Below are 26809 nucleotides of genomic sequence, written 5' to 3'. Positions count from 1 at the left end.
CAGCTTAGCAGTTTTGTTATATTTGCGCGAGACTTGATGTGATGAGTTTGTTCGAAGTTAATTATCAATGATAATTAACTTCGAAAAGATACTTTCATGAATGATGGCTTGAATGTTTGGTATTTTTGGTGGACCTGTGTTTTATCTGAGGTTGAACAAAGTATCTTTTTGTGTGTGTGTGTGTGTGTGTGTGTGTGCGCGTGTGTGTGTGTGTGTGTGTATGATTGGGTCTGCTTCAACATTTATCAGATGCCCTCCTTGCACGACTGCTTGATGGACGAGGCTGCACTCGGCATTACAGAGACTGCTGATCCACACTACATTTCTCACTCTATTTGCATAAATTCATCCCCAAACTTGAAATGAATCTCCATGATGCTGCCTACCGACACCCAGACATTTTATAACTCTTCAGCAATAAAACTGTCTTCTGTGAGAGTTATTTGTATTTCTGTTCCACACCAGCTGCTGCTTCTTGTTTTTATTTACAATATATTTTACTTGCAGCAGCACCTCTGTTTCTTTGTGCATCTGCAGAAATGGCTAGCCAGCAAATCTGGAAGCAGCCATTCTCTGTATTCTCTACCTTAGCAGATGCAGGAGAAGCCGGCATTTATTTTAAGTGGTCGGCAAACAACTGGTCTCACTTAGTTTTTAAATAAAACTGCCAGCTCTTCAGCAGCTTCAACTATTTCAGTATGGCTGCCTTCTAGTGTCTAGTTTCCCTCTAATGAGGATTTACTGCTTTTCACAGGCTCATTTGTGCATCACCGTTTTTCCATTTGCAAAATGTTTCATGTTGCTGCATTTAAGGCTGTTGTTGAGCAATAATACATGCGCATTTAGATGAGCGTGCTTCTTCATATTTTGAAACCAGTTTGATGACAATTAGGAAATAAAGTCAATGGTTTGTTTTACTAAGAGCTCAATGTGCTGTCCTTGTGCTCCGTTCGGAGGTGGACAATTCCTGTCAACTGAGAGCCTTTAGGAAAGAGTTAAGCTATTTCAGGCAGAAATCTCCCTTGAAGACACATGCGGTTGTCTGCTGTGGTGCAGCCTGGTTAGGTGGTTACCCCTCCACCCACCCCCCCTGTGCACTTCTATCATCATCAGTAAAGTAGCTCTAACTTTATCTATTCAGTAATCAAAGTAAATGCCAGCCAGTTGCTAAAGATTTGTCGGCTGCGCATTCCTGATGTAAATCTGATATTTATTCAAAATGTGCTCTACTAGATTGAGATTAGGTGACTATGGAGGTCATTAAAGTACACTGAGTTCATTGTGCTACTTGGGAAACAGGTCTGAAATGATCTAAGAGGCCCGAAGTGTTCCCCTTTGAAAATATCTTCCACACCTGCACACCGTCACCACCGACATGAACTGTTCAAGGCAGGAGTCTTCCATGTTTTTATGTTTACTCCGATATGCTGTCCTAGTTTCCAGTTCTTAGATGACAGCAGTGAACAGTGAGAGTGTGGTTTTCCATTGCTTTAGCCCCATCAGATTCAGACTTTGATATCTTTTTCAGACCCTTATCTGTAAACTAACTCATGAGATGGATGTTAAGATCCCAGAAGATCAGCAGTTTTAGAAACTGCTGATCAACTATCCCAAGTTTAAAGCAATTTAAAACTCATCCCTTTTCTGACACTTGACGTGAATTAAGTTGTCTTCACGATGCCGTCATGCACGAATGAACTGAATTGCTACCACTTGATTTATTGACTACCTATATTTGTTAAGGAGGATTTGAACAATGCACTTAATAAAGTGGATGTTGTGCAAGTGTGGGTGTCAAATTTGAATTAAAATTCTGGCAGAAAGAACCCATTGTGTTTTTTTTCAACATTGTGAGTTTCTTAAACTTGGAAAGTGTGTTTTTGTGTAAAGAACAGGTATTTAAATTATATCTTTGCATCTGGGAGAAATGGCGACATATAAAACTGATTGGAGTGGAAGTTGTAAGAATCAGGGTTCCTTAAAAACACATACTAGCTTCGTTGTGAATCAACTTGTCAAATTAATACAAAATAAAACATGCATTTTTCCTCTTTTGTTATTGCTGATTAAGAAAAACAATGAGAATTTTAATTGCGTGTGCTCTAAACATTTTGAATATTATAGTGCAAAAATCTTCAAAATTTGACCTTTTTCATCCTGACTTAGCTTAAAAAAACTGCAAAGCCATCCATCCATCCATCCATCCATCCATCCATCCATCCATCCATCCATCCATCCATACATACATACATACATACATACATACATACATACATACATACATACATACATACATACATACATACATACATACATACATACATACATACATACATACATACATACATACATCCATCCATCCATCCATCCATCCATCCATCCATCCATCCATCCATCCATACATACATACATACATACATACATACATACATACATACATGGTCTGCTGCTGATGTGACTCAGCATGAAGGGCGGCATCGTAATTAGAAGACGAGATGAAGTGAGCTTATCCCAGCACTAGGCAGCTAACTCCATGACCTACTTTGCAAAGAGGATTTTACCCACTACTCACTCTGCCGGTGTGCCTGCTTGCCGCTGATAACTGGAGAACAAATTCATACATAGAAATGCTCAACAAATCAGCCAACCAGTCAAAGTCAGCTAAACATACAGGGATACAAGCAGAACATCGGGATGAGTGAGTGCAGACATGCAGCCTCTCTCTAAGTCATGGGGGTAGAGAGAGTTTGAGACATTGCAAACACACTCACACCCTTATTATTATTAATAAAGTCTGAAAGTCTGGTTAAGCCCTCAGCTGATAGAATATGATGCTTGTTATTGCATCGAGTGTTTCATTGCAATCTTTTTACCAAAGTCTGAGCACTCACATATAACTCTGTCTTCTCCCTGGAGACTGTACAGCGTGAGAAGAATTCCTGTTTTATCTCCCTCTTCGTGAAAAGCTCATCTTGTTTTCTTTTTCTCTCTTTTTTTTTTTTTTGCTGAATGTTGCCTCATCTCCTTCTTCTCGTTCCTGCTAAACACCTCCCTCAGCTCCTCTCATGCACTCCTCCTTTCATCCTCCCATTTATTTTCCGTTTTCCAGGGGATTCTTTCTACCTTCCTCCGCCTCAATTGGGTGCAATCAGCTGTGGGATTTATCGACTGGCGAGGTGCTTAATAAGGCTGACATAACAAGTGACCAGAGACCAGCAAGTTTGTACGAGCGCACCTCATTAAGGATCGGAAGACTGAGATTGAAAAACAGGCTGAGAGAGACGGGCTCCTTAAACAAACCAGAATTAGATTTAGACGTGAGGATATTGCATCTACCTGTGAAGCACTCAGGAATTGGAACTGACACAAACGAGGGAGCGGCGCACAGAGGAGGAGAGATGCCGAGGCAGTCAGTGAGCTCAGTGAGGAGATTTGCTTTAATGTGCACATCAAATACGACGAGAAAAAGAGAGCAGAAAAGTGCACGAGCTGGTCTTTGTGCTGTGTGTGCTGTGCACCTGTGTCTGCATGAGCAAATATTGCTGTGCACACACAAGCTGATTACAATAACAAAGAGCCGGGAAGCAATGCTGCAGCCTTTCACTTTGACAAAGCCTAGATCAGAGAACAACTGCAGGATAATTAAAACCAATAAAAACAACTCCCTGTTTTTTCTTTTTTTTTTCTTAACTCTGAGCTGTTGTTTCACTTCCTTGTTACTTTTCTTCCCGTTTTTGAGAGCGGATATGATTTTCAACAAACCCAAGTAAACAGCGCTCAACAAAATGTATGAATTACAAAGAAGAAAAAAGAGACAAGGAGAAGTTTTTGTACTGAAAGTTTTTTTCTCTCTCTCTGTCAACTAAAGCTGTGTTGCTGTGGGAAGATTATTTAGGGGTGACTGGTGATTAAATGGTACTTCCCAGAGTTGAGGGGTGGGGCAGCTGGGTGGTGATACTAACCACTCACAGCCTGTGGGTTTCTGGAATGTGACCACCGCTGAACAGCTTGTAACACTGGTCTGCATGACACGCACTAAAACCACATCAGGGTTCTTCATATTACAAGAATTTTCTGTTTCAGCACATAAACACGTTACTTCGGAGAAGTACAGTTCATTTGCAAAATCAAAATGTTATTCATACCTTGTAAAGTTTTTCTGTTTGTCACATTACAACCATGAACTCTGGTATTTTTATTGGGATTTTATGTTACACAAAAACGTAAATAGTACAGAATTGTGAATTTGAAGGACAAAATAATTTAGATTTTTTTCCCCCCAAAATAAAATAAAAAAAAAGAAAAACACTTTTTACTAATTTTATGGCTGAAATTCTGTGGCTGAGACTGAATTTTTTTGCCTACTCTTCTTCACTAAACAGCTCAAGCTCAATCAGCCTGGACTGACGTCTGTGAATGTCAATTTTTCAGTCTTGCCACCGATTCTCAATTTGAGTCTGGATTTTAACTGAGCCATTCCAATACCTGAAAGAATCTATATATAAAACATTCCACTGAAGTTCTGGTTTTGTGTTTAGGATAATGTCCTGGTTGAAGTTACACCTCAACAGAAGTTGAGCAATCTCTAACATCATCTTCATTCATCTTCCCATTGGTGCAGTGTTTCTCAACCTTTTTCTGGCCAGTGCCCCCCTAGCCTTTATCCAGGTCCCTCACCACCCCCCACCAAAGAATTTGTAGGCTACTTTGCACTGACTATTATTTTATTATTAATATTACTATCACTATTGTAAATGTTTTGATTTTTATGCTTGTTTCTGTATTTATCATCAAAAATAACTTCCCAGAGAACAAAAAAGCCATGTGAATAGAAATTATTTTCATAGGTGTCTAAGAAAAATGCAATGAACATTCAAGTTAAAATTTGTAGGCCTAACAGCAGCCAATCAGAGTGGAAAAAATATTCTTTTTCTGTACCATTTTCTAGTTGTTAAATCTTGCACAAAATGACCAGATAAAAGATGAACAACATGCCAGTTTAAACTTTGATCTATTTGCAAAACGACTGAGCTCTGCAACATTAAAACATGGATAGTACTGTAATTACATTAATCATAACTCTTCTTTACCTTATATCTGGAAATGGTGTCTATTTATTCTTGCCATACAGTCCTCTGTATTAAGTTTGGCTCGAAAGGTCTTGCCATACAAGTTGATTCCTCTGTATTTAGTTTAGTTTCTTAGTTTATTCTTGCATTTTGTTCCTCATTCATTTCCATTTAGTTTCCTTTGATTAGTTTTATCCTCTCTTGGTTTATTGTTATGTCCACTTTAGTTTTTTTCCTGTTGCTAGATTTATTTTATCGTTTATTGGCCACCAGTAATCTTCACTCATCACCTGCTGCGCCGCCTAATCATCATGTGTTTCACATCATGTATTGATTGTTCACTGTTCAGCGTCAGATTCTCTGTTTTTATGCCATAATTCACATCTAGTTCGTTGCTTTGTTTTATATCCCGCTTCTCCTGTTTCAGAGTTTTGCATAATGTGCGCGGCGTTTTTTTTTTTTTTTTTTAACCCCCTAAGGTGCAGGGCGGTCGGGAAGCGTATCGATGGGGAAAAGGCAGACTGACATAAACCTTTTAAAACAATGCAAAGAATTTTGGTATTCTAATTATTGAAAAGTGCTGTGATAGAAACGGGTTCTATCACACCCGTTTCATACCGGACCACTTACAGCACCAGTGTTAACGCTATAAAATGAACTCTCTCTATCGTGGTATCAACCGTGGAGGGATTTCTTTCTTTAAATGGCTTCATTTTTCAGAGGGATACAAAGTGAGGGTATCGTGATTTTAGTACATGTTTATAAGAGTGATTTTCTGTTGTCCTTCCATGGAAGCGGGCAGCTTTCAAATGGAAATAAAACAATTTTTAATATAAGTTGCTGCTTAACATGATCACAGAACTGCCGAAACATATGTACAAAAATACCAGACAAAGTGAATCACAGCAACGTCATCAGCCGGTGTAACGCTGAACTGATGCTGTGAAGCTACCAGTAGCAGGAGCGGATCTGTGCCAAGAAGCTACAAACACTGAATAGAAGGAGAGCTGCCATCGATACCGTTGCAGCCAAGCATGATTTAATGTTACACAATGCAGTTTTAGCAAGTTGCTCAAAGTCTAAACTGGTATTGTTGTGCATTTAAGGTGTAAAGTTTACCTTCGACCAGGAAGGAATCCCAGTGCCCCCCTTTTGGAAAAATTTCTGCCAGTCTGAAAAATTCTCTGACAAATTTCCTGCTGTCCTCTGAACACCCCCTGGGAGGCGGTACCGCCCACGTTGAGAACCGCTACATTAGTGTCAGTTCTGACAGCACCTTTTAAATTTAGTTTTAGATAGTGTTTTGATCAAAAATGTGATTTAGTTCTGGGAACAATTTATCAGTTTGAAGTAATTTTAGTCGACTAAGTAGGTTTAGCTGACTAATTATGACGCCATGGAGGAATTTTTCAGACTTCACTGGAAAACTTTAGATGACACGATGGCCTGCTTCCTGCTCCAAGTTAATCATGTCCTCCCTATTTATTGTTGCTCCATACCCTTAGAAAAAAAAAGTGTAAATTTTGTTAAATATGAATGGTCCCATTCACTCTTTTCTTTCTTCCCAGTGTCAACAATTAACTACATTATTGGGATACTGACTATTTTGGCTCTACACAAACCATTCTCACTTTCTAACTTTTTCTACCTATCCACATCAGAACCTTATCTTTTCATTTTTTGAAGGAAAATGTAAAGTCATTTTTGACATAATTCATAATTCAAGTCATTTTGGAGTTTTTTTAATTTTATTTTCATTTTGTTTTAAAAAAAACAGTATGGCAAGCTATTTATTAATAAATAAAAAAGAAATATGAAATGCAAATTCAGGTCAACAATAATCCAGTTCAAATAAATTGTGTAGGCTGTTAGAAAATGCCAAAAGGCCATCCAGTTAATAAAATCAGAGAGCTGCATTGAACCCTTTAGAGTCAACTCACTCAGCAACAGCTCAATTCAAACAATGATTCAAACAATCCTAACAAATCCTCATAAATCACCTCTGTACATCTTGTTTATTCAATTACTTTACACCCACAACCTCCCTCTCCACGCCCATTTCCAAAATATCTCTTAAAGCAAATTCTTACACATGAGAAAAATGCAGCCTGGCGTCACTGCAGAACAAATCAGATATTTATGACCACCAGTGGTCCCAAGATCAAATGTTTCCTAACCTATGATCGACTAACCTCAGGCAGGACCCCCGACCCGCTCTCTGTAAGGTCACAGCAGCTTGGCAATTCATCACAAACGTCCATCTCTGGTTCCCAATCTTCCCATGACTTATTTAGTGCCACCTCCTCGTCATTTCCCACACCCTTCCCTCATTCTTTCTGCCTGTTACTGCATGACAGGGCAAGAATAAGACTGGACCAATATTTGAAGTACAAAAGGAGATTGTTCCGCATGGTGAGAACTTCAGGACGAGGACAGAGATCTAACAAGAGTAAAGTGCATGCGTGTGATCAAAAGTGGTGGGACAGGTGTAGTCGTGGCACCTATAAATACACAACAGCAGATTTGCTTAGTCTTCAGAAAGCTAGAGTGAAAAAACAAGGGCACATGGGGAGAAAAGAGTAAAAAAATCCTAATCAAAGTCTCAAATGTACCCAAAGTAACACAGACGTGAGGCAGACAGAGAAAGCAATGAATGCATGTGTGAAACTGAAACCGATCTGAAGAAAAAAAAAACCAAAAAAACTGACTAGACTTATGGAAGCATTGAGAAGTAACAAATGGACCCTTTGGTACTGAAGAAAAAAGAGTGAGAGGCCTCAGCTGGTGTGGGGGAGGAAAGAGGAGAGAGACATGGAGAAGCTGAAGCTGTGAGACAGAGGGGTGTGACTGGAAGTGGGTGAGGAAGATGTAGCTCAACAGTTTTAAGCTCAGGCGTTTATTGTGTCTGGGGCTGAATCTGGGTGTGATCCAATTTTTGCTGCAAAGTTCCTTTTCAGTACTGTTTCTATGTGCGTGTGTGTGTCACTCACAACTGTCCTCCTCCTCAGTGATGGCACTGACAACATAGCAGGCGTACACGAAGCCCAGGAGCTGTGAACACACAGAAATGAGAGAGGTTATTCTCCATAGAGCTGACAGTTAGAAACCTGCATGATTCCAGAAGAAAGACAATCCAACACAGGACATTAAAAAAAAAAAAGCTTCCAGTGGGCAGATGGTAAAACTCATAAAACCATATCTTATTTACTGGTAGATTAAATCAGTCAGTTCCAGGACTGCCCTGTATTTAACACCATAATCCAAATTTAGCTTCTTACCTCAAATTAATGTTGATTCCCATAAATTCTGACCAGTTTCTTACATAAAGCATTCGCACAGAATGTTTGCTGCTGACACCATGTTTCACCATCGCAATGGTGTGCTGGTGATGATGTGCAGGCCAAAAGAAAAAAAGTTCAGTTTGTGTCTCATCGGACCAGAAAGCCTTCCGCTGCATGTTCGCTCTGCCTCTTATCTGCTCTACATGGCTTGTGAAAACATTTTAAACACGATTTTTAAAGACTAATCTTGTAAACCTCTGGATTGAACATTGCTTTGTGAGATGTTCGAAGTTTGGTGTTCTGTTTGTACATTAAAGTTCTCAAACAAACCTCTGAGGATTTTCATAGCCACTTCTCCTCACTGGATGTAATTTTTGATTCTGTGTATTCTGTTAACGAACACGTAAAGGTAGACACGGATAATCTGAAAAGCTTTAATCTGTACTTTTTCCATTTATGCAACACTTATGAATTATTTTCCCTGGACTTTGTTTTGAATTTGTTTGACTTGTAGTTGGAGTACTGATTAACTGTAACTACTATTATTATTATGCATGTGTCTGAGTGTTTTAGATCGAATAAACTAAAACTATCAACCATCCTTATATTAATATTAAAATATACATAAGAGAACTATTTTTACTTATTAGGTGAAGGCAGTTGTTCTACTGAATTTTGTTTTGGGATATCAGAATAAAAAATGAAAATGTCACAGCTGTGCTCTACTTTGTGTTGGTCTATCAAATAAAATCTGAAGGACTTTGTGGTTGAAATGTGGAAAAAATGCACAAAAAAGTGTTAACATTTTTCCAGGGCACTATTGTAAAAACAGCTGACAAATATCAGCCATAGATCATACAAACATTTTCACATCTCTTATCACTGTTGGAGTATGTATTGCTTTCTTTTGTGTCTAAATCACCTCACATATACAGACAGCTGTGGCTCAAGTGACTGAGAAATCCAGTATTTTCATTTCCTAATTTAAGTTAATCATCAACATTCATGCAAAAATAAATAAATTGTCATTTATTTCTCATTAATGTGTGACGTCAGATTTGGACTAAAGCAATTCTGGTGTTATAACAAAGTCAGAAATGAACTGAAACAGAAAAGCCAAAAAATGCCTTTCTGTCGGGGAAGGCAACACATTTTACGAAGGTGTGGAAAGAAACGAGCAAAACGTAAAATCCCTGCCATACATAAAGCTCAGAGGGAGGGATGATTCTCCAGTGCCACTATATTCCAGAGCTGCAACCAACTCGGTGTGAACAGAAGGTGTTAAGTGCTCTGAGGAATTGCCAGAGTAAAGAAAGCTGAAAGACAACCTTCACTGAATATAATTCTGGGGCTTTAGAGTGAAGACTTGGCCAAGAAACACACAAACACCAGAAGACAAGATAGAGATTTCTTTGGCAGATGAAATGGGTGTGTGAGCTTTGAAGGAGCACATGGGTGGGCCAGAGATAGTCAGCTTTCTTCCAGACTCAATGTGAACTGACAAAGATTTTCCAAAACTATCAGACAAAAGAGAATATTTTTTGCAGAACTAATTCATCCGAATAGAAGAATCATCAGCAGATGATCTGACTGAGGCTGAACCTCTGAATGTGACATTTTTATGGGTATAAAATGTGTTGAAAGATCAATAGAATGACTCGGGATAGGTTAGCTATAGGCTTACTAGTCATTCAAATTTTAAAGTGGCAAAAACTTTTAGTAAAATAATTGTAATTTGGCAAATTAGTTACATCTAAACTTGAAGCAAATTGGTTAACTAAAGAAGTTTGGTCAAGAGTTGACTGACTGACTTGTCCGTCAATATATTTGACCTACGAATAAAATAAACCATTGTCTTTGGTCATACATGAGTCATGAGAAAAAATGTATCTAAAGGCAAAAATTAATGATAAACGGCAACTATTTAAGGCAGAGCACTATTTAAATCCGAGTATGGGAATATTAGCGTTAAAAAGTTTTTATTAGGAAACAGAGAAGCATCAGTCAGGCGTTAACTGGCCAAAAATGATTTCCACTTTTCTTTAAAATACGAGCTGCCAATTCAGGTGTTGGTCGATTCTAATTTTCTTACAAAGTACTTTAACAAAAAGAATCTCATTTGTGTAAATTTTGTTTTAATTCAATAAGTAAGTGTAGCAAATATTGGACATAAAAGGGAACAAGTTTAAAGAATTTGTCAACTAATGAGTCAAAGATTGTATCTAAACTTTTTACGACGGTTTACTAATCCCCAGAAAAAAGTACTTTAAAGAACATATTGTGTGTTCATGTATTTACAGATTTGGAAAACTGTAAGATTTTAATTTTGAGGTATTTAATGAACAAGGAGATCACTAAAACCTTTCAGTATTTGACCTGCAGGCTAGCGATCAGAGCCAACTGGCAGGAGAAAACGGGAAACTTGTCAGTTTTGATCATTTACCGCTGAATTATTACAAAAACAAAAAACAAAAGAAAACAAAGAATCACATAGAGAGAGAGAGCAATCCAGGCTTCATTGCAATCATAAAACTAATTTGTGCTCCAAAGTTTCTGAGGGTTGGCTGCCGCAGTAGCTTAAAGCATGTCTGCATAAACACACAAGAAAGCACAGAGCAGGAGGACTCATGTGTGGACAAACACACAGCCTTGAGAGGAGCCCATGGCACAGGCAGATGGCCGCCATCAACTCTGAAGCAGACACATCGAGTCTCTCCACCAAACCATCCATCCATCGTTTGGCACCGAGCCATGCCAATTAAAAGAGCGACAGGCACCCTGCCCTCCCCACAAACACAAACCAAGGAGGGGTTATAGCTGCACCTCATTATTCCCACTTATGTAAAACGTACAGAAGTTGAAACCTACTTAGAGTGGCAGGAACTCCTCTTTCAATCATTTGAGTTTTATTCTATATGAATTAATTTGTTTGTTTATTGAAGCTTAGCTGATGTTTTATTTCTGAATGAAATGCGTGTCATACCCAATAAATAAAAAAGAAACAACACAGAGAACAATTTGCACATCCTCTGCAGCTTCCCTCACAACCACATTCGTGCTCTCCAGTATCTAATTGCTGGTCTCACCCCATCCATTACAGTGGTGGTGAAATGGAGGTGAATTAGCATATGTATAAAGCCGGTGTCAAACACAAGATGGTGTTAACAGCATGGGGCGCGCGCGTTCAGTGCCTGCGTCCGCCCGCGTGTGGCTCCTCCGCAAGTGGCTGCCTGCATGGGTTTTTATTGAGCACACCTTTGTTTTGCCTGCGGTTGAGATAAACAATGTGTAGTTAAAAAAAATAAAAATGCTCCGGCAGCCTATTCATGTAATATAAACATACAGTGAAATAGAGCAGATAATAAAAGTCAACACTGTGTGTTTAATTAAGGTGTTGGGAACTACAAACCACCAAGTGGGCCTCACAGGGCCGTTTCTCTGCTGCTGCTCTGCATCTGTGATGTGCAATGCTCTTCCAAGGGCTGCTCTCGTCTCAGCCAATGCAGGTTTTAGAAAATCTGGCTGTTTGCGGTAGATTACGCTGAAATGATTGCAATAAATTCTTGTCTTTAGAGAGGATTGATCTTACAGCGTTAAAACTCCTGAACATTCCTCATTAAAGTGAAATTTGTGTCACAAAGTGCTGTCCAGTCGCTGTCAGTATGTGACCGTCTGGTAAAATAGATGTAGGACGTTGTTGTTATGGGCTCCAGAAAGAGGTCGAGTGCTTTATGTTGGACACACCGCATGTATCTGTGTGAGACCGTTATCTTTGAAAGAAAGAAAGGAAGATTTGAGATACAACTAGTCAAAGCTTCTCATCGGGCTGCTGTGTTGTTAATTTTGAAGCAATATTTAGCTAGTATATAGAGTTCTATCAAAACTATTCTTTAAAAAAATGAAAAGCAGCGACAACTTTACTGAATTTTTCTGCTGTTACAGGGGACTTTTGGAGACTAAAACATGACTATTTTGCTAGGTTTCTTTTCTCAGATGAGAGAAAACTAGCAAAAAGAGCCATTGCTACCATAAAAGTGTATTTTTCCACAACACAGAAAGTAGTCCTGGACCACTGCTTCTGTGTTTCTGGGTTTTTTATTGCCCTATTTAATACACGGTTGCTGATAGCAAATGGCGGCTTACGCTCAGCCTTGCTCTGCAGGAGGGGTCTTCCTATTAAAACATTCCTCTCCACTGTTGCTTTCTGTGGAAGAAGGACTCCTGCAAAGATGGCGACTCAATGAAACTGGCTGAATGACAAAACTTTTTTAAACACTGTTGGCCTTCTGGTCAGACACACAATCCTTCAGACGCACGAACCATGGTGTGTTTGTCTAGGTGATTATTGAGGCCTCCACTTGTGTCGATTGGAGTCTCTATGTCAAAGAAAATCAGGCTGCATTGTGTTAAACGTGCAAGAAAAATAAAAGAACATGATATTCACAGTGCAAGCTTGTTTTGTCCAGATGACAGTGGGTTGAAGCCAAGGAGGTGTATGATGGGGTCCTGAGAGTTTTTTTTTTTTTTTTTTTTGCTTACTGAAATTGAAAAACAGGAGTCTCTTCAGTTTGAAGGGACCCCACAGAACCTGAGGGATCAGAACCTGACCAAGACTGAAGATTGGTCGCCTTCGGTCTCTCCAGCTGCCTCTATACCTAAACAGACGTTGCTCCTTTTGTCCCGGAGGCAAGAAGAGCGTCGGCATCTTCCTTTGAAGGCAACAATGAAGCAACAGCAGGTTTTGTTCTCCAGGAGAGAGATGAAGCATCAGAGGTGTGACACGGTCAGTTTGACTGGGGTGTGGAGAGGAGGATGCTGTGCTTGCTCCTGACTGAACCTGCTGTTCAGCTTATTGGCTTTATCCAGACTTCCATCTCTCTGATCCTCCTTCTTGAAATCTGTGATGTTCTTCAACCCTGATAATAAATCTCTTAAATTGTCCTGGAGGAGTTTGCTCTCCAACCTTCTCCTTTTTGTCTCTACTCCTGATTTTGAATGAAGTTGTTAAGATTTTTTAAAATAAACAACTATAACAAAAATAAGCTCTATTCTTAGTTATCTCTTAAATAACGTAAGAACTGATCTTGCTTTAATCTCCTCAACACAATCTCATGTTTTTGTCAGGTGCTGGGTTTAACACACTCATAGCCTTAATCCTTTATAAAAATTTATATTTTTGTATCAGAAGCTGATTTTAATATTTTAGAGCTGCAAGATGAGATCACCTTCTCTATTTGGGACCAACAGGAACACAAATAAATATCTCATTAACTACAGCACAGCAAAAATTCAAGAGCACAAAACAAAATGCCAAAACAAGAATATCAGGGCTTTTTTTAAAACTCTAAACCACCTTAGCAACTTATTCCCAAATGTTCCAAAACTCTACTATATGTTCTTTTAATGAGGGAAAACTTCCCTGAGTACCAGTGTGCCTGACAAAGCTCAGCTATAAGAAACCCTTCTCCGTCTCTCACTCGTCCATGTATGACTGCTGACAGCTTGATAGTTAGTGTCATCCACAGGGAGCTAACAAGATCAGAGGAGTGTCCATTAGGTGGTATACTGCCATAGGGCGAAGCTAATACAGGTCACTGTTCTCAATAACAAGTGACAACTCCACAGGCTGACTGCTTGGTAAGAGTCCGCGAAAGCGAATAATAAAACTGGTCTCATCGTCTCTCTCAAACAAAAATACACGTTTTCATCAGCTTGATGTACCGTACTCCTTTCACAGTGGGAGCACAGAGATCATTTTAGAAATTAATGTCATATTAATTAAGCTCATAAAGCCTTTTCATGTTCCCCCGTGACTCTCTGTAACGCTGAAGCCAAATCATTTGACTGCCAATCAGTTACTTTATTCTCTTGCTCTCTGCAGCTCCTCCTGTTTTATTAACAGAGGCGTTTCTTTGACCCCACGACCCGTTAATCCTCCCTGTTATCTTTCTATTCAGCTGTCTCTGCTTCCTGATCTTACTTGGCGAAACACTATAAGCACAACTCTCTTTCCTGCTCTTACAGAATTCTATAATGGCGATTTTACGAAAACAATAGAAAAAAAACTTTAATAAAAAATTTTTTGTTTCTCTGCTTTTGCAAAAATATACGAGCTACAGGAAAATCTAATACAAGATTAGAATTACATTGGTTTCTTCTGTGTTTCTGCCTTCAGAAAGGAAAATGAAGTCTGTAGCGTTGTCTTTGTGAGGGAGTGGGAATTGAACCAGCTGCTGAGTGAGGGGAAAAAAAAAAAAGGTTACATGCATTTGCATAGGCTAATGAAGATCAGGCTCACAGCGACAGCGCCGGTCCAAAAAGATGTATAACTACCTTTAAAAACCCACATTCAGTAAAAAGTGTTGGTCCATTGGGTGTGTCACTGCCTTTACGTTCATTTACATTAGCTTTAAATATTTAAGTTCATTAGTAAATAATTAAAAACATCCGATTAAAGTCCAAATGACTTATCTGCTGTGTTAACTTCATAATAATTTCAGCATTATGTCTGTGAGCGTTTGTTATATGGCCAATGGTAAGTGACAAAAATGTGAGTCGAGCTACAAGCTAATTACTGCGCTATTGATCGGGGCTCTGGTGTCAGAAGAGAACTCTGCATGTAATGTAATGAAAGAAATTTGCAGATAAAACAACATCACATTTCAGAGCATAGGAACGGCCCTTTACAGAGAGGGGTGGTGCAGACGGCCTATAGGTTAATTACACAAGACTTTCCTGCCTGAAAATAAGGCAGCAAGCGTCTACAGAAAATTAGAAGTGTGTGCTTGTGTCTGGGCAGCTGCATGTTTAATGACAACCCTTGATGAGGTAGGGACTGCAGAGACCACATCCACCTGTTCTCCTCCACCTTGTTCTCCTCCCAAATCAAAGCAGGCGCACACACAAGCTAGAGAGAGTCATGTATGTTGGGGATTTTTGGTATTAATTAGCATTTTCCACATTAGACAACATGCAGCTGGCATGCAAATGCTGACAGAAAAAGCACAACTACAACTTGTTAAAAACAAGCTTTGATTAAAAAAAAAAAAAAGACAAGGGGAAATTAAAGCTCCCTGTTCCTAAAACCTACGAGGCTGAATGAGAAGCAAAACATTGTAACAAACTCAAGATGCACTTCTTGTCTTGGAGGCTGCTTGTTTTATAACTTTATGGTTCCCTTTCTATTCTGCTTGCTCTGTGGTTTCTCTCAGATTTTTAAGAAATTACAAATATTAAAGCTAAACTAATCTGACCCAAAACGGATAAGAAAATACAGGACCAATCCAGGTCACTATCAGCGTCTTTACTTGATACCGAAATCATTCATTGATGAGTGATCAGATGGAGACCGACACTGCATCCACTAGTTCCACATGTTGCAGCAACTAACAAGAATTTTAAGAGAGGACTGGATTTTACTAGTGAAAATTCTGCCAAAAATATCGGGGGGAAAAAGGCTAAAAGAAGAGTTAGCAGAAGGAGGGTTAAACGGGTTGCAGAAGTTTATTTTATTCCATTCAGCTGTCAATGATCATTACCACAATATGTAGAATCTGGAAGTGTTTTGGAAGTTGCTAACACCAGGATCTGGAAAATACACGAATAAACTGTTACAGTTGCTGATCATTTGAGTGACGCCTTGTTTAATCTACGGTATAAAGAAGAAAGGCAGGAGAGAATTCAAAGCCGTGTCCAATCCAATACCAGCACGTAATACCTAATGAAGTGATTATGAGTCTACACCATAATCAAAAATGACTCTAAATGATCAGGTAGACGTTTCTGCATTGGAAACTATACTGACAGATGTTTAAATTCAGATATACGATCTAGACCTGAAAGAAATTGCATCAGACCATCTCTAGACAAATTATTTTGGTCAAGAAAATCGTTGAAATATAACATTAGTTCTCTGTATTAGGAACCGTGTCTCAATCTCTGTGCTTCTGCGAACAGCCCAAATAATTTTTCACGGCTGCTTCCTTATTCCTTCCATCCCTGGATCTGGGAATCCTTTGAAGCAGATGCTGTGAACAAAAATGTAAGCATAAATGCTGAAATGTTATAGTTGTGCCTCATTCTCCTTCGGTACTAGAGGCGAATGACTAGTTCCTGACAGATGCTGGGTGAAAATTATTTTTATTTTCAAAATAGGAACATCAAAGATCAACATCGATGGCTCACAATGCTGGTCCCTCAGCATGAGAGCTCCAAAACAACAGGGACTAATGGACTCATCAAAGGGAGAAAACCCTGACCTCTGAAACGGATGATAAGATGGGTGGGGTGATCATGCTGTTTTCATGCTGCTGAACCACAGTGACCACAAAATGCGCAGTGACCCTTTCACACTCTGTAATTAACCGACGGGGCATTTTTTATTCCGCCCCTCAACAGCAGACGACACATAACAGAGAGTTACTTAAACTGAGAAAAACAGTCAAAGTGACAGCGAACTAGTTTAAAAAAGAACTGAACTGTCACTTTTGTTATTTGAGTTGGTGGAAATTCGACAGGGATGAGGGGGTCAAAAAAGACTGGGATGCAGAGAGGAAAGAGGAGACAGGAAGACACTGAGCAGAGAGATTGTGATGAGGGGAGAGAAAAAAACCATGCAAACAGAGGAAATGAGTAATGGAATGAGAGAGAGATGCAGGCTGTCATTTTTTCCCCCCTTAACTTTCAGCCGATGCCAGGTTTTTCAGGGAGCAGAACTGCTACAGTACAAAGCACAGCCTGTGGCAGCTACATCCAGAGTTAAATGGTACAATAATCTAAATGTATTAGAGCACCTTCTCCAGCTGCTTGCTGGGAAAAACAAGCAGCCCTTACAACTCTCGTGCATGTTTCCCTGCTCCCACCAGTGTCTACGAGAAATGTCTACAGATGCAAGCATCTCATCTCTTGCGCTGCTTCTGTTCCTTCCCTCAAACTGTACTTCCCTCCGTCTTGTTGGAAATGTTACCTCACACTCAGCTGTTTTTTTATTTAGCTTTGAAGAAGAGAGAACCATGATTGAAGGAAGGTTGATTTTTTTCTTTTCTTTTTTTTTTGCGTGCGTGATGTGCATGTGTTTGGATTCAGTAAAAGCAACAAAAAATAAAAGCAGAGATGGAGGAAAATATTCCCTTCTGTGATAAATAATTCAGTAGCTAAGTTAGAAAACGATGCTTCTACTTCATGCTCATCCTTCTAGATTATGAAGTTCCTTTGCCTGAGCGTTGCCCGCGGCACGACAAAGCAACAAAACCGTTCGGACTTGACTGAATTCAAGGCTTCAGGTAGGAGTCTCTTTCTTCTGGATTGTAAACCTGGAGCAGACGGATGAGAAAACTCCCACCATTGCTGGCTAACGTATTCACATTTTTCAGCCTAATGAAACATACTCCTTGGAGTCCAAACTAAATATTTTATGGCCTTTCCATGTGACCCTGAAAGATCAAAAGGAACAACTCCCTTTTTCTTCAGATTCTTATCCTAAAATGTTCTGTTGTGACTTTCTGATGCCTTCTCTTATTCCATGGGAACAAAACAACCAGTTAGTTCACTTAAAAAATAAAATGTGGAATATTTGCATATTCTACAGAGCTGAGACCTGTGACTTTTCGTCGTCTGCATCAGTTCCTGAGGTCCCCCAGGTTCCTCTGTAGTCAAATGCACGAAGCCTGAACATTTGTATGCTAACTAAATGTAGGTCTGTGTCGCCCAGACAGAGAGAAGATAAAGCAGGCGCAAAACAGAGGAGCAACACAGAGCTTTAAACACAACAGGAAGGCTATGCGGCAGCATCATGTGATGGTGCTGCGAACAAACGGCTGTTGTGACTGGATGGTTCTGACACCCTTCAAAGAACAGCGTGGTCTGAAGGTGAATCAAACCAAATGAAGATGTGATATTTTTCAGCAACCGCCGCCCAATCAAATCAAGTCTCCTGACCTGTTGTGTGATCTACCAAAAAAGGGCGCATTAGCCGTTTGAGACAGAGGTAAAAAACAAAACAAAAACAGATATATTTTCTAACTATAAAACACACAGGCTGCGTTTGGTTGGAGCCGATGTTCTAAAGCAGGGGTCACCAAACTTTTTCCTGTGAGGACCACATAACTTTTCCCTTCTCTAGTGGGGCCCGGAGTCAGTTTGTAACAGAAAAAGTGTGACGATTGCAGGAGTGCCTAAATGTAAAAATGTATTGTTTTCCAAAAAGCACAATCAAATAACATTCTCTGGGTTCTTCACAGAACAAAAGTGAGGAAATAACACTATTTATGAAATAAATACCATATTTTCTGGACTATAAGCCGCAAAACCAAAGTTTTTTTAAAAACCCAGTAAACATGCACATATAAGCCGCAGATATCTCTGCTGCTCCAGGTTTTCCACAGTGATGCAGCAGCAGCAGAGGGGGGCGGACACCCAAAATTTGAGTCATAACAGGTCAATTGAATATCACATTTATTACGGATGACAAAGAAAAAGTTGCCAAGTTTAGATTTAACTGAACTGATTACGGTAGTTTACGAATGGTAACTGTAACAGTTAAAGTGCTGATCCTTCGTGTCTGCTACTTACTAGCATGTGCTAAATGAAAATAGGCGCCTTCTTCTTTAGATTTCAACGGCAGCTTGTATCCATTATTGTTGCACTACTGCCATCTACTGGATCCTAATATCTATACCTCAAATTCTCATAATGATCCCAGTATTATTTAAAAAAAAGAAAAATCTTCTTTTCCCCCCTCAATGCTATTTAACTGATCAACAACATTCTCAAATTTCAATTCCCTATTAAAACCTAATTCCGTTTTAATGGGCACGTTCTTCTTTTATTTCCAATTTTGACTTCCAATGATTCACTTCCTGCTAAAGAGCCCCCTGGTGGTTGAAGAAAAATCCACATATAAGCCACATGGTTCAAAGCTTAGGAAAAAAGTAGCTGCTTATAGTCCGGAAAATATGGCATATGAAAAAAAATCTAAATGCTCTCTGGTACTGTTCAGGGGGACGGACCAAATGTGGAGGCGGGCCGGATTCGGCCACCGGGCCGTAGTTTGGGGACCACTGTTGTAAAGCATTAATCCCTTTTTAAACTTGTTTGACTGTCTAACAGCTTGACTATCCAATACACTGCACACCTCAGTGTGTGTCAAAGGTACCAAATGACCTTCGTTGACTGGTAAGAGGCGTCAAGGTGTCCCCTATGTGCCTCTGAAGACTTTGGGACCAGTGTTCCTCAGTGAGAGTCGTAATCCACAGATGGGGAAAAAACAACACATTTTATGACTGTCATGAGCACAACTGATATGAAGTAAGGCTTTTTGAAGAAGAAGAAATCTTATTTGAAAGATTAACGTGTTACTTCAGTAAAAAGCGCTCTATATATCCAGCAGAGTTCTGAAAGGCTTCACTTCTGAATTACTGACGTCTCTCCACTGATTAACTGTTTGCCAGAGTAGTTGACATGTTTTGACTACGACATAAGCAAAAAATGAAAGCCTAACTTCTTACCGAGCCTTATTGTGCACCCACATACACAAAGGCATCACAGAGTTTTGATGCATTGTTTACATTCTCTGCTGTTTTCTGTTTGTTTGATGCTTTATTTATGTAACAGAGCCATTTTGCTCAGAGACGGAGTCATAGAGTAAAGCAGGGGCTTGTTACGTCATGCTGCCGTGGATCTATAAAGGATATCAATTTACAATCAATTTCCCAGCTATTCAGTCGTACAGATAACAGACTTCTTTTGTCCGACAATCTGCTGGTGATTTATCGGAGCGTTTGTTTTGTCGTAGGCGTTGTAACGTGGATTTGGGAATGATGTCACATTCATCAGTTGAGCTAAATCCATTATTGAGCTTTCCTAAGTGTTGTGATGCTAACTGCTATTAGCAAAACCACTTAACAACAATGTAGTTTAGAATTCACATAGTGGAAACTGGGTAATCTGATTTCTGAGAACAAACAGAATGCGCTATTTGTTTTTCAGCCTGACAAAAAAAAATGACAAACTAAAACCTTAATGATTAATTGAACACATTAAATTTACTTTGTATTTGACTTGTTTCGGAAATTGGCAAACCAGAAATATAACACAACACACAGAGGGACTGCAGTCCCAATTCACCTCCTCTTCCCAGTATGAGCCCTCCTCATGTTTGAGGTGATTGCTTGGCTCAACAATAACCTGTGAGTCACCAGCTAAATGTTGCAGCCATCCCCTCAGAAGCAAGGCTTGGAGTCCAAGAGTGGAAGTAAACAAGTTCAAAGCCAGAAAGCTAAACAGTTAATGAGGTTTTTTCTTCATGGGAATGATGGGATGAAGGATACAATTCAGTGATTTTTATTATTTGGTGCCTCTCCCAGTAGACCTTCCAAGTGGTCTCTAAAGCTTAAATTACACCAAGATTGCATGGGAAGAGTCAAAAACCAACTTCACACCAAAACAAGCTGATGTCTGTCTTCTTTTTTTTTTTTTTGCCATCTTGTGCAGTTATATGGCGGTGACATTTACATCTCTGTCTCCAAAACTAAAGCAATCTGAGTTCTGCTAACTGAAAGTGCTTTGGCACCAATAAGGACGGGTCTAGTTGTAACATACATGCACATGGGTGTGTGCAGATAAAAAATGTTGGCAGGATGAGAGCTTCTGTTGTATTGACAGTGGGATGTAAATCGAGGACAATAACAGCCTTTCCATTGTTGGTGAAAACCTGTTAGCTGTTGGCAGGTCTGAGCGTGAGCCAGACATAACAACTGTTCATTTTCCCATTTACCGAGCACAGGAAGGAAGGCTGGTAGAGACAAAACACCAGAGAAGTTTTAAAGGTTTGTGTCCTTTCCAAAGAACTCGTTGGAAAACCATCCCCACCCGTTCTACTATGTTCGCCTTTTATGCTCATAAATCCATCTGCATGCGACACGATCCAATAACACGGAGCCATGTCCTTGGTGTACTCCCATGAGTGTTTGTGCTGTTCTGCGGGGCTACCGTACTCACAGCAACAAGGATCTGCACGCTGCTGTGCATGACCTCGATGTACTGGTAGTCCATGAAGCAGCCCATGACAGAGATGTAGGAGTGGCTCTCTGTGGTGCGGACTCCGGGGGCCTGTGGCATCTCTCTCCTCACACAGCCGGGACCGTGCTCGCTCCACCAGGAGTGATGAGCTGATATGTTAAATGTCAGCAGATCGCTCTCCTAGAAGAAAAAGAAACACGTTAACCTTTTTGTGTGGTTTCTATTATTTGTGAGGCATAGTCACATAATCTTTATCTAGAACGAGCGCCAAGTTGTTCATGAAGGGATGTTAAGTGTGTGACCATTGAAGAATTTTGTGATCACGCAAGACGAGTCTAAGCAATTGTATATATTTAGCTAATTATTACACTTTATTTAATTTATCGGATGACATTCAAGGTCCTAATTGCCTTGACGTACACGGCAGAATCCAGTTACTTGCATACACGTCATAAACTTTTGTCTTCTCTGTCGGACATTAATTCAGACTAAAGTTTTTCTGTATTAGCTCGGTTAGGACAGCTACTATTTCTATTTGCTTAAATGGCAGAAAAAAAATAAATTATTTTAGTACTTTCTACAAATTTATAACTTTACATACACTAAGATTCCCAAGGACACAACAGCAAAGATGGGTGAAGCGGGGATCAAACCAGCAACCTGCTGGTTGCCACTATCATCTGATTACACTTTGCACATTTGCCACTGATTTGTATACCTAAGCTGTACCAAAGAATGCTTAGCCAGGAGCAGAGCTGCACAATTTATTAAGCTGCAGCATCATGGTGCATGATAAAAAAACAGCAATGGATTGTTTGGATCTAATTAATTGTTATTGATACGGCCCAGTATGTGCTGTTGCCCAGGGTGGCATTAAACATAGAAGCACCCAATTATCCATACAATAAAATACAAAACATCTATCAGTTGTGACCTGAACATGCTTTCAATTGTGTTTATGCATGTACAATGAGTAGGGAACAGAGATCCCTGTGTGGACGGTGGGTTACTTTCTGTGAGACCGCGATGCATCGCACTTCAGAATGTCAAATAATTTCATGGATTTTAATGGGTAGAGGGGACGGCTGAAGGACTGGCCCCCCAAAGGGAGCCATTAATGTGAGAACCGCAGCTCTTAATGTGAATAGAAAACTACTTCACCCCAAAAAGAGAAATAAAAAAAGAGCAGCATAGTTAGACAAGTAATTAAAAAAAAATATAGTTAATAAAATGAATGGGAATTCTGGTTTCCTTCCACAGTCCAAAAACATGACTGTCAGGTTAATTGGCCTCTCAAAATTGCCCCTAGGTGTGAGTGTGTGTGTGCATGGTTGTTTGTCTCTGTGTTGCTCTGTGACAGACTGGCGACCTGTCCAGGGTGAACCCCACCTCTCGCCTGGAACGTTAGCTGGAGATGGGCACCAGCACCCCTCCCGACCCCACTAAGGGACAAGGGTGTAAAGAAAATGGATGGATGGATGGATGGATGGATGGATGGATGGATGGATGGATGGATGGATGGATGGATGGATGGATGGATGGATGGATGGATGGATGGATGGATGGATGGATGGATGGATGGATGGATGGATGGATGGATGGATGGATGGATGGATGGATGGATGGATGGATGGATGGATGAAAATTAATGGGATCTGACATGCACTGAACAGACCAGTTGTGTACGATTGAGGTTTAAAACATAACGTGGCTACAAGACAAATGTGATTTAAGTATTAGCGTCAGCTTTTTAAACACGTTAGTTCCCCTTGTACACAACAGTGAGATTCATTTTGAAGCAGCCACATGAGCCCATGTGCACGGAGAGTCAGAAACTGATGCTGATCAATATCCCAATACAGCAATCTAAACCCGCATCTGCTCCTCAGTGACAAGACATGCATTATTAAAAGAACAGAGGTCTGTCAGGAAGCATCCCTGATTGCTATCGGCCCACACTTACAAATAGGCATCAACAGCACACGCTAAATGATAAAGGTCGAAACAACTTTCTGAGCGAGAAGTTAAGAAATGAAATCCAACATTTGTCAAGTGAATACCACATATTCTCCTCCTATTTCTCCTCTTTCTGTTAATGACCTGTCATCATTCTTTGTCTTTTACTTTCTTCCTTTTGCCCTTTGGTCATTTGTCTCACAGTCACAATCCACAAGGACGACTTAAGGTCAGAGTAGCCCAGCGAGGCCTAATGACTTGACAGACATCATTGATTGATACTGTGAGGCTGGGAAATCATCTCTGTGGAAGGTACACTCATGACTGCAGTGCATCAGCAGTCGATACTGAGAAGGGTTTTTGGCAACTCTCTGCCAGGAGTGGCAGTACTCGCCTCCGCCCACAAGCGCAAATCAATTCTTCAATATCATAGACTCAAGGTAAGTCTGGTAGTCTTAGGCAAACTAATTACTTTAAATTCATTCATATTTCAAGAAGTTGCCAAAGATATCACCACTTAAATATCTGTCTCCAACTTTAAACATCAAATGACAAGGAATTATATTTACAAAGTTGTTTTGTGAGAAGATATAATAAGTCGAGTTTCATCACAGGGATAAGAAACCACCTGTCGACCTAAATGGATGTTATAGTCTCATCTGATTCTGCCTACAGCTTTAAATGTAATTACATTTCATAAATAACTTACTTAACTATGCTGTTCCTAAAAAAAAGAGCGTGAGTGAAGCCAGAGGTTGTTTCGGACTAAATCTAATGACATTTGCAGTCGTTCCTGCGGAGGACTGGAAAGTGCCTAAATTCAATATAAGCAGGTTAGAGCTTTACAAAAACTAGAAATGTGACACAAAACTATTGATCAGAGCATGTCTAATGTGCATCATTGTATCAGACTTAAACTTAGCTTAACAGTATTATAAGTAGGCACTATAATTAAAGTTGTAAACAACAAACTATCTAAAATACAGAAGAAAATGAAAGATAACTGAGTGCTTAGCTAAATGCATCCACATTTTTTCTCTGTAGAGAAGAAAAAAAGAATGATACAGATTATTTTTACGTAGAGTTTTTGGAATATGTTCCATTATGAAAACAAGCAGTCCCTCTGAAGAATCAGTATAACAAAAAATAGCAACGGCTGCGGTCAACGTGTGCAGAGTTTTGTAGACGATGAATACAAGAGGTCAATGGATGGAGCCTGTTTAAATCAAAGGTGTGTGTGGAGCAGGAAGGCTCTATTTGTCTTGCGCTGTGGGGGAAGGTATAAGAGATCAATAGGAGGTGACAGCCAATGTGGCATATGACTCTGTGACAACCTGTCCCCTAGCTCTGCAGGCCGGGCCAGCACACAAACATGCAGGTACATACGCCGCCTCTGGTCTCTACTGTCAACATCAGTCAAGGTGATCCAGAAAGAATTAGCTCACTTGTTTCGTGATACAATGTGTTGGGGGGGGATCCTCTCCTAAGGACTGTCAAGTGTCGAGTTTGATTTTTCTATGCGGATGGGCCGTGTGCATGCGTGTGTGTGTGTGCGTGTTTGTGCACTCCATTAGCCAGCTTTCCTCCTGGCCACCATATGCAGAGCTCTGAGCCCAAGCTGGCTCCATCTGTCGGGTTAATGCTCAGTCTCGGCCCCAAGCAGCTGGCCCCTACAAGCATCATTATTCTAGTAGGAACACACACATACACACACGCCCATAGATATGAGTGGAGAAAGACAGACAGACAGAGACACACTCGATGAAGCCAAGGATCATCACGCAATGACAAACTCCACGTAGCCCGGGAAGGTGTTTCTGAAACTCATTTTGCCTGTCTGAGCAGGTGTCAGATGAATGTTGCCAACATGAATTTATTATTCTCAGTGGTCAGCAGGTTGCTGGGTGAGATATTCATCAGCGGAAAGGACAGGAGAGGAGTAGTGAACAGAAAGACTAAGGAAGAAAAGAAGGAGTGAAACTGGATAAAATTAGCCACTTGCCTACGTCAGAGTATGCAGTATTTTGCTCATCAAAAGTGTTTATGCTCCCTTAACTTTTTACACATTTACTCACAATAAAACTAAATATTTTATGCATTTTAGTGAAACTTAATGCAATAGGCCAATATTCACTATTTGTCTTACCAATAAAAATCTGAAAAGTGTTGGGTGCATTTTTAAATTCCTACTTCTTTAATCAAGACTTTGCAGAATCATCATTTGCCACAACTTCTGCTGCACGTCTTTTTGAGTTACATAGCCGCCAGCTTTGCACATGTGGACGTCCACATCTTGTTATGAAGTTTAGTTATTTTGAGTTTGTCTGTGGAGATACGTTTTCAAGTCTTGCCACAGATTCTCAAATGGATTTATGTCTGGACTTTGACTAGATTTATGTCTGGACTTTGACTAGACAATTCAAACATATAAGTTTTGATATACCGTTTCATTGTAGCTCTGGATGCAAGTGATGTGTTTCAATTTATTTTGATATATAAAAACATTGTGTATGTCTATAATCAAAACAAAAAAATGAAATAAATTTAAGTTTGCAGTTGTAACATGACAAAAATGTCAAAATACTTTTGCATTGTTATGTGCAATTAACAGTGTGTTAACAGAGCTTTGGAGACAGGACATTTTCTTTTTCTAGTTAAATGTTCCTCCATTATAAATCTAGTAGGGGGAATATGTATCCCACACTCCAATCTGCAACAAAACACACCAGAAAACATAAAAGAAGCAGAGATATTTTATTTCTCGCTGCTCCATAAATTCCACAGAGTAATTTATTGTCTGCTGTTTGGATTCCTAAGAGTTACTGGTGTCACACTTTCATTATGCTGTACACTGCATATAATTGTGTTTGCTTTGACTGCACTTATATTCATGGTCATTCCTTCAGGCATAATGGAAGCTAAAATAACTGTGGCAGAGAATCATATTTAATTATAACTACAGTTTATATTCAGTGAGAATAAATCTGAATTATATCTCAGCTTGTTTTTGGAAGTAAAACTTTATTTTCGGCCTGGAGCAATCAAACAAACAACTACTGTGTCATAAAGTCAGGGTTATTTTGAGTATCTTTTCCTGTTACTTTGGCTTTTTTCCTTTCTTAAAAGTAAATTCACAGGAACTTCTCCTTCGACAGCATTGTTGTTTAATCCTCGTCTCCAAGCCTCATGCAGAAGCTGTTTATAGCAACAACCATCAGTGGATATATTTTTATTAGAAACTTTGTGGTTTAAGTCTTGATAAAACTTTCAGGAAGGTGCGCTCACTTAACCAGATTCTTAAAAAGATATTTGCACTTAGCTTTAAAACATATTCTGACTGCAAAGTTGTGGTAATATGATGACCTCAATCACTTAATTTTAAGCAAAGTCAGAGGTTTAAAAAAAGTATCTGCTGAAAGCTAAATTGATGGTGCGGTTTATGCAAGATCAAGAGCAATTTGTTTCTTAAGAATAACAGATGATTTG

At 39.6% G+C, this 26809-nt stretch overlaps 1 protein-coding gene across 2 annotated transcripts in view; it reads right to left on the bottom strand.

The window, feature by feature from the left end:
• Positions 1–26809, bottom strand: part of nkain4 (sodium/potassium transporting ATPase interacting 4) — a 58261-nt gene that overhangs the window by 6714 nt on the left and 24738 nt on the right. For both annotated transcript variants that reach the window (XM_008413926.3, XM_008413927.3), the window contains exons 4-5: positions 21347–21547; positions 8060–8120 (exon numbers count right to left, since the gene is read on the bottom strand). In XM_008413926.3, coding sequence (XP_008412148.1) covers positions 8060–8120; positions 21347–21547 — 262 coding nt within the window. The remainder of the gene's footprint in view (positions 1–8059; positions 8121–21346; positions 21548–26809) is intronic.

The sequence above is a fragment of the Poecilia reticulata genome, chromosome 7 (assembly GCF_904066995.2).
Source record: "Poecilia reticulata chromosome 7, P_reticulata-male-v2, whole genome shotgun sequence".
In the NCBI taxonomy this organism is placed as follows: Eukaryota; Metazoa; Chordata; class Actinopteri; order Cyprinodontiformes; family Poeciliidae; genus Poecilia; species Poecilia reticulata.
The sequence above is the reverse complement of the archived record's forward strand: the minus strand, read 5'-3'. Positions and strand labels throughout refer to the sequence as shown.